Consider the following 13,801-nt stretch of genomic DNA (forward strand, 5'->3'; position numbering starts at 1 on the left):
CTGGTTATTTCATCTTTTGCATGTAAAGAACATTTTTCTCATTTGACATGACATGCAGGTGAGTGTTCTGGAAGAATATGTGTGTGCTAATCTCTTCTTGGTATCCGGAAAGAAAATCAGATTTCTTTTAAACCAGCAGTTCTGGAATAGTACAACTCTGACAGCCTTGGAGCATTGTATCTTTTTCTTAGGAAAACTTGTATTTTGAGGGTGGAGTAGAGTTGGTTAAAACAGGGACATAGAGATCATTAAATGGAAATTCCCCAAGCCTTAGGGTGATTATTGTCCAGGGCCATCAAGATCTTCTGAGTCAAGGTTTTAGCTGGAAATAATCAGGATTCAGGTTCTGGCACAGTTTATGTGAAAGAATCCTCCTCCCCGCCCCCCCCCCCCAACATGTTTTAGTCCCTTAACAATTGGAGGAAAAATACAGTGAGAATGTAAGCAAAGAATAAGGATAAGTAAAAACTGTTCAAGATGGGGATGCATTTTTAACTGGATGGTATCAGACAAATAAGTGTGTGTGTGAGCCAGCAGGATGGGCCTGTTTTATATTATGTAAAATTGCAAGAGAATGTGTACTTGCAGGATTGTAGCCCCAAGTGTTCACCTGGAGTTTTCACTCATTTCCAATTTTTCCATATGATCTCCCTGCTGATATACTTTTCTAATTAATCATCCTTCCTGTTTCTGTCCTCTGCCCTTCTGAGCACTGGACTTAGACTCAAAAGATCTGGGTTTCAATCCCAAGGAATCCTGCCATTTATGAGCTGCTTGACTTCAGGCAAGTCACTTGGCTTCTCTGTTACTTTATTTATGAAAAGGGGATGATAATAGCTGTGACATGTACCTCATCAGCTGAGATAACCAATGTGAAATATACGTTTTAGATGAATTCAGCAAACATTTCTTAAACACCTAAAGCACCTTACAAGTGTCATTTAGTTTTGTTCTCTCCCACTTCTGAGGAAGATGGTTGCATTTCAGAAGTAAGTAAAGTTTCAGCATAGAGCCTGAATCTTGTTCAGAAACTGGAGATGGGAGGAAGGAGAGAAGTAGGGAAGCAGTCTATCAAGAATCACTGGCAGTGGGGCAGCTGGGTAGTTCAGTGGATTGAGAGCTAGACCTAGAGATAGGAGGGCCTGGGTTCAAATCTGGCCTCAGACACTTCCCAGCTGTGTGACCCTGGGCAAATCACTTGACCCCCATTGTCTACCCTTACCACTCTTCTGCCTTGGAGCCAATACACAGTATTGACTCCAAGATGGAAGGTAAGGTTAAAAAAAAAATCACTGTCAGGTTTTTTTTGTTTTTGTTTTTGTTTTTTTTGAAACCCTTACCTTCTATCTTATAAATACTGTGTATTGGTTCCAAGTCAGAAGGGTCGTAAAGGCTAGGCAGTGGGGTCAAGTGACTTGGCCAGGGTCACCCAGCTAGGAAGTGTCTAAGACCACATTTGTATCCAGGGCATCCCAATTCCAGGCTTGGCTCTATATGCACAGAGTTACCTAGCTGTCTCCATCATTGGCAGATCAAAGGAAACATGTTTGCCCCAGGCTTAGAAATGTGTCAGATCATAGACTTATTTCTGGAAGATACTTGAGAACTCACCTAGGCCAAAGCCCTAGTTTTCAATAGGAGGAAACTGAGATCCAGCTAGGTTAAAAGTCATTTGTTCAAAGTCACATAGTAAGTACCAATAGGAACTACATCTAGAATGTGGGCGAGCCATTGGCTTGTCACTAACTCTAGTTCTAATGACATTTGAAGAAGTAAGAGGAGTGTCCATGCTTGTACAAGGGTGTTTGTACATATTTGAGGGTAATGCTGGAGAAGAGAACTCCTCAGACTAGGATGATCTTGCTCCTTTGTCCCTTGCTTTGCCATTTCTTAAAATTTTTGCATTGCAGCCCCATACATGGGGTAGCTTATGCATCTCTTAAACTATGGTCTGGTCACCCTCCTAGAGGTAGTGGAGTTCTTGTTGAAATAAGGTAGAAAGCAGGAGGTTTTTCCTAGGAATATCTTACTTTCAATTCTATTTATCACTCTGTTGATTTTCAGGATTTCCAATTTGGTGTTTTATTGGAGATTTTTAATTTATTCCCTTTCTAGTTTTTTAAATTGCATGTCTAATTCATTGATCTGCTTTTTTTCTGTTTTACAGATGTAAGCATTTAGTGCTATAAATTTCCCTCTTAAGTACAGCTTTAGCTGCTTTCATAAATTTTGATATGTTGTCATTCTTTTTAATGAAATCAGCGATTGTTTCTTTGATTTGTTCTTTGACCCATTCATTCTTTAGGATATGATTATTTAGTTTCCAATTAATTTTTAGTCTGTCTGCTGCCCTTTGTTGAATATAATTTTTATTGCATTGTGGTCTAAGAAGGATGTATTTAATATTTCTGCTTTTCTTCATTTGGTTGTGAGGTCTTTGTGCCCTTTTATATAGTCAATTTTTGTGAAGGTATCCGGTAAGACTTAAATACAGAAAGGATCACATTGCTTCTGGCTGAAGTCTATAATATGACAATGAGTTGGGGACCTAGAACTTCATTTCACATCTTGGCTTTACTTTCAACCCTTACCCTTCTGTCTTAGAATTGATAATAAATGTTGGTTTCAAGGGCTATGAAGTTGGGATTAAGGGACTTGTGAAGGGTCACACAGCTAAGAAGTACTTGAGACCAGATTTGAATCCAGGATTTCTGGTATCCAGGCCCAGCTCTCTATCCACTGAGCCACCTAGCTGCCCCTTGGCTTCACTATTTAACTTGACCTCTGACAAGTTCTTTAACATCTATGGGCCTCAGTTTCTGCCTCTGATAAATGAAGATGACTTCTATGATACTATAAACTTAGTGTCTGAACCACTTATTTACCTTGTTTGTGGATGTAGTGTACCTCAACAACTGACTTATAAGCTCTAAAAGGTCAGGGATGGTGTCTTAAACATTTTTGGAATCCTCTGTGACTAGTAGAGTGAGGTCTTGCACGTATCTTGGTATTTAAGAGTGGTAGGAATGTATTAGGGGTTTTGGAAACAAGGCAGCATAAGTAGTATTTTTGAAAAAATGAAGGGCTAGGATAATTTCATGCTTCAAGAAACATGCCTGCAGCTCTGCTGGCTAAAAATGGGGTCCTAGAAATTGGGCCTTGCTTGCTTTAGAAGTTAACAGAAAAGAATCCATTGTGCTGATCCCAGTTCCAATTAACTCACCAGATAATCTGGGGCAAATAACATAAATTCCTAGTTCCTTCTCTATCTGTCTCTATAATGGGAAGAGTTAAGTGTTACTCTTGCAAAATAAGCTAGATATGAGAACTGGTAATGATCCAGTGGGGATCCTGGGATTAGGATTCCTGGAGCTGAAAGCCTATTTACGTTAGCCATTTCATTTTGTAGGAGAGCAAACAGGCCTAGAGAGATGGAGTAATTTGTCCAAACTCACAAGTGATGAATGGCAGAGCTGAGATTTGAACCCAGGTCCTCTGACTAAATTTACCCTTCCCCTTGTACCATGTGGCCTCCTAGAGCTGAAAACATTTAGTTTTCTTTTTTTTAAATTAAGTTTATTTAATTTAGAATATTTTTCCATGATTCCATGATTCATATTCTTTCCCTACCCTCCTCCCATAGCCAATGAGTAATTCCACTGGTTTTACATGTGGCATTGATCAAGACTTATTTCCATATTATTAATATTTGCTCTAGAGTGATCGCTTAGAGTCTACGTCTCCAATCATATCCCCATCGAACCATGTGATCAAGCAGTTGTTTTTCTTCTGTGTTTCTGCTCCCACAGTTCTTTCTCTGGATGTGGATAGTTTTCTTTCTCATATGTCCCTCAGAATTGTCCTGTATCATTGCATTGCTGCTAGTACAGAAGTCCGTTACATTTGACTGTGCCACAGTGTATCAGTCTCTGTGTACAACGTTCTCCTGGTTCTCCTTTCACTCTACATCACTTCCTGGAGTTCTTTCCAGTTCACAAAACATTTAGTTTTCTAAATGTACTTATCCTAGTTCTGTTGTCAGCAAAACTTTGTTTCTTTGTTTAACTCCTAGCATCAGTTAATCAACAAACATTTATTAAGCTATTTAGACAGTTAGAGGATATAGTGCTGGTTATAAATTCAGGAAGACCTGAGTTCAAATCCTCTCTCAGTCACTTGCTAACTGGACAAGCCATTTCATCTCTCTCAACCTTAGTGTCTTCGTCTGTAAAGTGTATTACCTCCCTCCCAGGGTTGTTTTGAGTAAGTACATAATGAGATAATGTGAATAAAGGGCATTACCAACATTTAAATTCTATATAAAACTAGTTCTTATTACTTAGCATCTACTCTGTGCCAAACACTGTACTGGAAGATAGGGGTATAAAATACCAAAAATAAAACTTTCCCTGCTTGAGAGGTCCTTACATTCTAATGGAAAAGCAGCAGCTGGGTGAGAGTACCGTTGGTGCCTTTGTGACCTTAATTTAGTCAGTAAGAGCTGGCAGTAAGATCCAGGCATTGTGCTAAATGCTGAGAATACATATAAGTAAAAGAAAGACAGTTGCTGCCCTCCAACAGCTGACCTTTCTGATGGGGAAAGGTTTGATAAAGAGAAGCTGAATAGGGTGGTGCATGACAAAGGAGTCTGGATGGCTTGCCTGGGCACTTGTCTTTTTTTTTTTTTTTTTTTTTTTAACTGCTTACCTTTTGACTGAGAACTGATACTAGGAATCTGTTCCAAGGCAGAAGAACAGTAAGGGGTAGGCAGTCAGGGTTAAGGTACTTGCCCAGGGTCACATACCTAGGAAGTGTCTGGGGTCAGATTTGAACCCAGGACCTCCCATCTCTAGGCCTGGCTCTCTCTTTATCCACTGCTGGGCACTCTTCTTAAGTGGAGGTATTGGGAGGGGCCACAGGGGCTAGGGAGTAAATTCAAGGACTGAAGTGTTCTTGGCTAAAGAGGGAAAGGGAGGAAGGAAAAGGACAAGCATTTCAAGTGCTTGTCTTGTACTGTGTGACACTGTGCTAAGTGCTTCACAATTATTATCTCATTTGATCCTCACAACATCTGTATGGTAGGTGCTATTATCATCCCCATTTACAGTTGACAAAACTTGAGGCCAACATAATGACTTGCCCAGGGTCACACAGCTAGTAACTGTCCAAGGTTAGATTTGAACTTGAGTCTTCTTGACAGCAGGCTCAGCTCTCTATCTACCATACCTCCTAGGGCATGATAAAGGAGTCTAAATTGCAGTCTGCTGAGGAAGGAAGAGATGACTGGCCTGGGTAACCTCTTTAAATGGAGGTTCTTGCAATGAAAAATCCCTGAGACCGACTTGTAGTCACACAGTAGTAATTCTCTGTGAATATCTTTTAGGCTTTTGCTAATCCAGAAGATGCCGTGAAGCATGGAGGCCTCCAGTATTGCCGGACAGACCCAGATGTGGAGCGATGCCGAAGGCAAGTGTCTGCCTTCTGTCCCTGTGTGTACCTCATTCAGCCTCTCTTTGCTGTCCTGTGTGCTGGGACTGTTAATGCTCTTTTGGGGGGGGGTGGCTGCTGGGCTGTGGAGGAGAGCTGGGGGTGCCTTGGATTTCTTCTTTCCCTTCTGCCTGTTTTTGAGGTAGGGCAGGGAGGGTGGATTTGGTGGGAACAGTGGTAGAGAAAGAATCCTTGTGGGTGGGTGGTAGATCACAGAACTGGTTGGGACAAGGGACAAAACTCTCCTGTGCCCTAAACAAATGAATGGGTGTGCCATCTCAGACTAGAAAACATGAGTACTTGGCACAGTTAGAAAGCTCTCTTTATTTATTTATTAATTTGATTATTTCATTCACCACAAGCCTATCCCCCATGCCTGGAATGTAGTCCCTCTTCTACTCTCTGCTTCTTTGAATCCTCAGCTGCATTGAAGGCTTGGTTCAAGTGCCACCCTTTACAAGAAGCCTTTCTTGATCTTCTCCCTTTTCCTCCAGCTGGTGTTTTCTCCCTCTTCACATCGTCTTGTATTTATTTGGATATGTGTCTTACCACTCATTGGAAGCACAGTGCTTTGTAGGTAATGGACATTTCTTAAGAGTTTGTGATCTGACTGTAAGTCTCCAAAGGATTAAAAATAAGTACCATACAAGTTAGTCTAGAGGTGCATGGTAGGGGTAAGCATATAACATAATCACATGAAAATGAGGAACTTTGAAGAACTGGAGTGAAATATGTCATCAAAGATATGAGCATTAAATAAGAATATGGGCAGGAGCCAGCTTGAACTGATTCCCCAGAGCCAATTGTTAAAATTTTGGAAATCAACAAACTACAAATCAGAGTTTAACATTGCTTTGTTGATGGTCAAGACTTAAGAAATAATAGAGAAAATATTAATAATGCAGATTATTAATTTTGCCCTCCCCTCCCCCTTCTACACCCTATGGTTATTAAGTATTTACAAGCACATCATTGGCTGGTCACATGGTAAGAACAAAGACTGTTAGGTAGCTGGCCTGTGTGTTCCACTGGGTTTCTCCAGATGTTAGAAAATGATAGGGAAGACACCCCCCTACTGTATCCCTAGCACTTTGAGTGGGCCCTTGGGGTGAACTCTTTGGGAAAACATGGAAAAGAAAGAGTTAGGGAGAGTAGGCAAGAAAGGATAGATTAGAATCTGAATCATTGAAGGGCTTATACAAATGGATAAGATCATTACTGTTCCCTTTGAGACAAACCTGTAACCTAGATAATAGAAGTCACATTTTAGGATTGCGGCACAGAGAGAGGTAGGTCACTTGTCCATAGTCATGTGGTGGAAGCAAAACTTGAACTCTCATCTTTGATTTCAAGTTCCACACTTCCTGGCAGTGCCATACTTCAATCTTGAAATGCTAGGACCCAACTAATGAGGAATTACCAGGGCACTTGGCAACTTCTCCTTGGCTTGGCAAGTTATTGCAGGGTATGGAACAAACAGAGGTATTCGTTTTTTCAGAGTTTTGAAGAATGTATAGCCCAAGGAAGAAATCTCATCAACCTGCGGAGACTGGAGTAGTTAAATATTAGGCCAAGGCTGATGGAGCTGTTACTCAATAGCTTGGCTTTTCAACTGTAAAAAGCATTTGCATTTTTTTTAGAGCAGTAAAGACATGCCATAGATGGGCCCAGAGTTTAAAAAATTAGGCTGGACCTGGGGTAGGCTGGAGAGGGGAGGCAGAGAATTCTTTACAACTACATTTAAATTCTGCCTTTTTAGATGGCCTGGAAATGGTAGCCTAGGAAATGGGATGGAATGGTAAGATCATGTCTGCACATAACACATAATTGGAAGCCATTCATGTGGTTTAGTAGCAAAAGGAGAAATATCCTTCCTTTGATATGTGCAGGCAAAACCCAAGGGATAGAGCAATAAGGGCAGATACTTGTATTTCTTTTGAGCAAGAATTTGGGACCAAGAGGAAAGTTTAGATATGGGTCTGATGGGAGAAGGGGGCATTGCTAGATGTAATTAAAAGAGCATTAGATCTGGGATAGTCCTAGCTTTGGTATTTAACTAGCTTATCATGAAAGGTGGTATAAGGGGAACCTGGATTCAAATTCTAGTTCTGCCCCTTAGCCTTTTGTAATCACCTATAGACATTCCTGGGCTCATTTTTATCTTTTACAAAATGAGTGATATTGGACTAGCTAGTATCTTGGGTCCCTTCTAGCTCTAGTAGTCTGTGACCATAGCTGGGTAACCTTGGTCAAACTGCATTTTTTCCTTTAGGCCTTGGTTTCCTCATTTTCAGAATTGGGATAATGGGATAACCCGTCTTTTTATTTTTTTCCCTCCAAATCCAAAGTTAATATAATCCAAGCATCTTGTAAACCCTAGAGTGCTATGGAAATAGGCATTGTTATTTATGAATGAATGAAATCTTAGGGAGGATCAGTCTAGCTCAGTCTAATGAAGCTCATCACCATTTGGCCACAAATTACTTGTTTTTCAGTCATGGAAACAAACCAAAAAAAAACAAACCTGTCTGCTATTGTGATTTGCATTAGTGGAGGGAGCACCTTCTTGGATGAAAACACAGTTCCTCCAGGTCTAAGTATGATTGTCACCATATTTGGAGAATGCCCAGGGCAAGGTCCAAAATAAAGTTTTCTTTATCTGTTTCTAGTTGAGTTTGACACCACTAGTCCAGTTTTTACGTTTGTAGATGATATGGAGCTAATTACATCAAGTTTCAGAATATTATAGAGCCTTTTAAATGGGATCCATAAACATGCCTAAGAGTTAGCTTAACTGTCCACATGGAAAACTCAAGGGGATGAAGAATGTGTATTGCCCAGACCGTAACATGCACTTATATGATCCATAGATCTGGCCAATTAGTATTTATATCTTAGAAGGACATTTGGACCCAGGAGCAAAGAGCAAACTGGATAGATAACCTCTGGAAAATTGTGCCCTGAAGCTTCTCCCTGAAACAAAAGCCAATTTTAAAAAACATTCTGAGGCTGCAGCAGCAGCAGCATGATTGTTAAGACATAGAGAAACCTCATCTCTGAAGAATGAAAGTTGTAGGCCATTCTAAAGAATATTTCTGAGGAAGGGTTGTGTGGGAGAGGCTGCATCAAGGATGAACCACCATTGAGATGTGGCCAGGGAGGAGGTGGGCAGGTTATAGATCCTAAGACCATAGATCCAGAGCTGAGAAGGACCTGAGCAGCCAAACTCCCTCATTTTATGGATGAGGAAACTGAGGAAAGAAATGATTAATGGATAGTATGTGTTCCATCACATTCATTTATTAAATGAGTAAATATATGTTAAGCAGATTTAAAAGTACCATATAGATATTAGCTGCTGTTATTATTCATGTAATGTTAGGAAGTTTTGAGAAAGATTTCCAGCACAGTAGAAACTACAAGAGCATTTATAGTAGGAAATAGACAAGAAGGTATGGATGAGTTAGGGACTGTACAATTGAAGGGAAAATCTATACTTTCCTTTCCCCAGCTCCCATTAATAGGCCTTTGAAATGCTTTCAAAATAATGTTTTACTTTCATGGTCCAGCTTATTAAACATTGAAGGGGCTACATTCAAGGCATTGGAGTGGATGCTGAGATACTTGAAATTCATTAATTTGTGGGATATTTTACAAATATGATTTCCTATTTTTATTTCTCATAGTTTGTGATGCCAGTGGAGCCCAGTGCTTCCCTTTTCTTTAAATCAGAGGTTTTCAAACTGTTTGGTCTCAGGACTCCTTTACACTCTTAAATTTTTTTACACTCTTAAAAAAAAGACCTACCACCATTTCCAATGAGCTTTTTTGTTTGCCAGTTGTTAAATTAAAAAAGAAAAACTTTAAGTTTAATTAACTTAGAATATTTTTCCATGGTTCCATGATTCATGTTCTTTCCCTTGCCTCCTCTCACCCCCCTCCCATAGCCAATGAGCAATTCCACTGGGTTTTACGTGTGTCATTGATCAAGACTTATTTCCATATTATTAGTATTTGCACTAGGGTGATCCTTTAGAATCTACATCCCCAATCATATCCCCATCGAACCATGTGACAGTTGTTAAATTTTTAGTGAGAGTATTTACTCCTTGGAAATCAGTAAGTGCTATGCAAATCAGAACTTTATTTTATTGATTGTCTAGCCTTAAGAAAGTGAGAGTATTAATAATACAGATTAAATTTTAAAGTGTCTCAATGTACATTTTTATTTTCCTGGAGGACTAGTGGTTAACCGCTTATCAGCACCCCCCTGTTTGTATCTATTAATATTTGTTCAGTTCAGTCATTTCCTGCTTTTTTTGATCCCATTTGGAGTTTTCTCGACAAAGATACTGGAGTGGCTTACTGGTTCCTTTTCCAGTTCCTTTTCCAGATAAGGAAACTGAGGCAAACAGTTAAATGATTTGCCTAGTATTTGAAGCCCAATTTGAACTCAGGTCTTCCTGAGTCCAAGCCCAGCCCTATGCCACTTAGCTGCTGCATTGATATTTACTGTATTTGAAAGTAAAACATCTTAGTATTATGATGAAAAATGATTTTGACATTGTAGACCCCCTGAAAAGATCTTGAGCATTCCCCCATGGATGCCTGGACCACACTTTGAGAGCTGCTACTCTAAATGAACGAAATTTAACTGTGCTTTGTACCAGTTACAGAAATGAGATGAGATTAGTTACCTTAAGGTGAAAGGAAAATTGTAGAGGCAGTGGGAGGAAAATGACCTACCCCCTGGATTGCCAGGACGTGACTCCTAGCAGCTGCTTTCCCTGTGGGGACGGGGCCTGGGGGAAAGCATCACTTCTAAAAGACGGCTATCAAATTTCCAAACTGCTGTAATGACATAGTAAAAGTCAGGCTGATGTCGCAATAACTCAGCAGAGAGGCAGGATATTGCAGTTTAGGGAAGCTACTGCCAGTGGGGAGCAAGTCTGGTCTGGAGTGAATTTGTTTTGGATGACTTTTGCCTTTAAGTGGTCATTATTAGGAGTGACACACCTCAGTCCATCCCTCTGTTGACTGAATGGATTTTTATTTTTTTCTTTTTGGGTTAGATTCAGAAGATGTGAAAGTCTCCTTATAATAGATCTTTGTGTTTTCCCTTTGTTCCTTCACCTCCAACCTGGGGAGTGTTCTTAGTGACTATTTGGAATATTTTTTATAGGATTCTAGCTATGGAGTGAGGAGTGACCTTTAAAGATTATCTAGTCCAATTCCCTTTTGAAGAAAAAAAGTTCATTTATGCCTTTGGTTTTTACATATATGCCTTCTGCCTCCCCCACCCCCCTTTCAAGTGAACCTTTTCTTGTAACAGAAAAACAGTAATATGTAATTGCAAAAACAAGCAATACGGTGACTCACAATGTGAGCAACATGCTGCCGTTGTAGCCCCCTTGTCTCTCTGCTGAGGTGAAGGAGAATATAGTTCATTATCTGTTCTTTGAGCCAGTCCTTTAATTTTACCAGTGATGAAATTGAATCCCAGAAAGTTTAAGGACTTGTCCAAGGTCACACAAAGTCAGGATTTGAACCTAGGTATTCTGAGTACTGTGTTGCGTTTTAGTGACTTTGATTGCATGGGCCTAATTATGTATACAGTTGTGAGGAATAGGAATACCATACACAGCTCTGGTTTCTGCTAGTAGAGTCTCTGTTTAGGACTCTTATTCCTGGGGAGAGCGTCCTCCAGTAATGAATATTTTGTCAAAATGCTGAGAACTCCCAGGCCGAGAGAGCCTTCCAGGGAGAGAGACTTGGGTTTATTTACCTTTCTTGCTTATACCTGTACAAACTTGGGAAAGTCACCTAATCTTTCTGGATCTTAAGTGGAACAAGATGACTACTAAGGGGCCCTTCCAACTCCTATGTATGTGGTCCTCTAAATGCTAAAGTAGAGAGCATGAATGTCACAAAATCCCAGAATGATAGGACCTAGAGGGACCCTCCCTAAAGCTTGAGCTTCAGAGAAGCAAAAGGAAAGTCCACGCTTCATAGCAAGTAGCAAATAGATTCTTGGGCAATTTGCCTCAAAACTAGTAAAATGAGGGAGTTAGGCTAGATGGCCCTTTCAAGGCAGGGGTTGGCAAACTGGCTTGTGGGCCAAATATAACATGCTCACTCTTTTTATATGGCTTGCAAGCTAAAATTACTTTTCTCTTTTTTTTTAATTAATTGATTTGTTTGTTGGCTACATAAAAATTCCCAGGTTATCTCCCTCCCTCCTATAACTTGAAAAAAATTTTTATATGTGTATGTCTTTGTATCTATAAACTGTCTTTTATGTTTCTCTTTATCAATTTTTTAAGTGGATGTAGACATTCACAAGTTATTTTTCAAATATTAGTTCTGTAGTTGTGTATAACATTCTTTTAGTTCTACTCATTTCACTTTTCATAATTTCATACAGGTCTTCCCATGGTTTTCTTAAATTAACCTGCTCATCATTTCGTATGGTATAGCAGTATGTCATATGTCACAGCTTGTTTATTCCTTCCCCAAATGATAAGCCTCCCTTCAAATTCTAGTTCTTTGCCACCACAAAGAGAACTACTATAAATATTTCAGAATATAGAGATTCTTTCTTTTTCCCTGATCTCCTTAGGAAACAAACCCAACAGTGGTCTGAGTGTATACTGTGGTGAAAATTATTAATCAGCAGAAACACTAATAAGAGAAACAGTGTCTCCAAGCCAAAAAGAAATAGGTTTATCGAGAGAGGGCTGGTCTCACAATAAAGCTGGACTCTGGTCAAGACCAAAACCAAAGACTCTGCGTCTTAGGAGAATGCCTCTTTTATATCTAGAAAGTTGATGATACAATGTCAGATTAAAGATAATATACAGTTAAAATTAAAATAGAATGAACACAAATCTTCCTCATGGGCAGGTCTTAATTAATGCTGCAAGTGCTGAATAAGCTGGAAAATACAGAAATTATCATATGAGTGGTAACTAATATCTGTTATTAGGACTGACTTTTCCAAGGCCTCTGCAATAAGGGGACAGGGTCTGATTTTTGCTGACAATTCTTATCCCTATCTGGAATCAGTCACCTCCTGTACTCTGACCTTAGCTGCTAAGGATGACTGAGCTCTTGCCCCTAGAATATGGGCATCCTATACTTCTAACTGAATGCCTTATGTCAGGCACTTAAAGGTAGCCCTCCACCTCCTGACTGCCTTATGTCATACATGCATAAGGTTGTGGTAAGAACATTTGAGTTACAAGCTTAAAGTCAAGGAGTCTGTCAGCAAGATTTAATACCATTCTAAGCTATATTTTTCCTAGCTAATGCTTATAATTCAAAAAGCTAACTATATTATCTAACTATTAACTCAAAACTAATGATTTAATGATTGTGTTATAAAATAATCATAAAAGCTAATACTATTATAATTATATAAAAAGGGGTAGGAGATTTCACATTCACAATACATGATTTAATAGCTCTCTGGCCATAATTCCAGATTGCTCTCTAAAATGATTGCATCATTTCACAGTTCCACCAACAGTGTATTGATGTCCCCATTTTTCTGTATCCCCTCCAACATTGATCATTTTAGTCAGTCTGAAAGGTGTGAAATGATTTGCATTTCTCTTATCAGTAATCATTAAGAACATTTTTTATGTGCCTGTATATATACTTTGATTTTTTTCATCCCAAAACTATACATATCTTTTGACCATTTATCAGCTGGGGAAGAACTCATATTTTTATGAGAAAGTCTATAAAATATTTCTCAATTTTCTTTCTAATCTTGGCTATGCTAGTTTTATTTGTAAAAAAATTCAATTTAATGTCATAAAAATTATCCTTTTTACACCTCAGTGTTCTCTGACTCCTGTTTATTCATAAATTCTATCCAGAAATCTGATAGGTAATATGTTCCCCATTCTAATTTGCTTTTATCTCCCTTTATGTATAGGTCATGTATCCATTTTGAGCTTATTTTAGTAAATATACCTAATTTTTGCCAAATTGTTTTCCAATTGTCCCAGTAATTTTTACTGAATAATGAATTCTTAGCCCCAAAACTTTGGTCTTTACTTTTGTCAAATGCAAGATTTCTATAATCTTTTACTACTGTTTGTTGTATGTCTGTTCTGTTCCACTGATCTCCTTTCCTTTTGCTAAGAATGGTTTTTATATTGGCCAGTTTTGGCTCATTATAGTTTAGAAGTCTTGCTCTAGGGTTTTTTTTTTTTGCCAGCTCTAGTGTCATACAGTCTATATTTATGGACTTTATTGCAAGAAATTATACAACAGAAAGGCAGCAAGATCCTGTGGGGACAAACCC

The 13,801-nt window shown here is 39.1% G+C and overlaps 1 protein-coding gene across 1 annotated transcript in view; it reads left to right on the top strand.

Annotated features, from left to right (window-relative positions):
* Positions 1-13,801, top strand: part of PTGES (prostaglandin E synthase) — a 42,852-nt gene that overhangs the window by 17,763 nt on the left and 11,288 nt on the right. The window contains exon 3 of the mRNA XM_044661331.1: positions 5,384-5,466. Coding sequence (XP_044517266.1) covers positions 5,384-5,466 — 83 coding nt within the window. The remainder of the gene's footprint in view (positions 1-5,383; positions 5,467-13,801) is intronic.

Source organism: Gracilinanus agilis, chromosome 2 (assembly GCF_016433145.1).
Source record: "Gracilinanus agilis isolate LMUSP501 chromosome 2, AgileGrace, whole genome shotgun sequence".
NCBI classification, from domain to species: Eukaryota; Metazoa; Chordata; class Mammalia; order Didelphimorphia; family Didelphidae; genus Gracilinanus; species Gracilinanus agilis.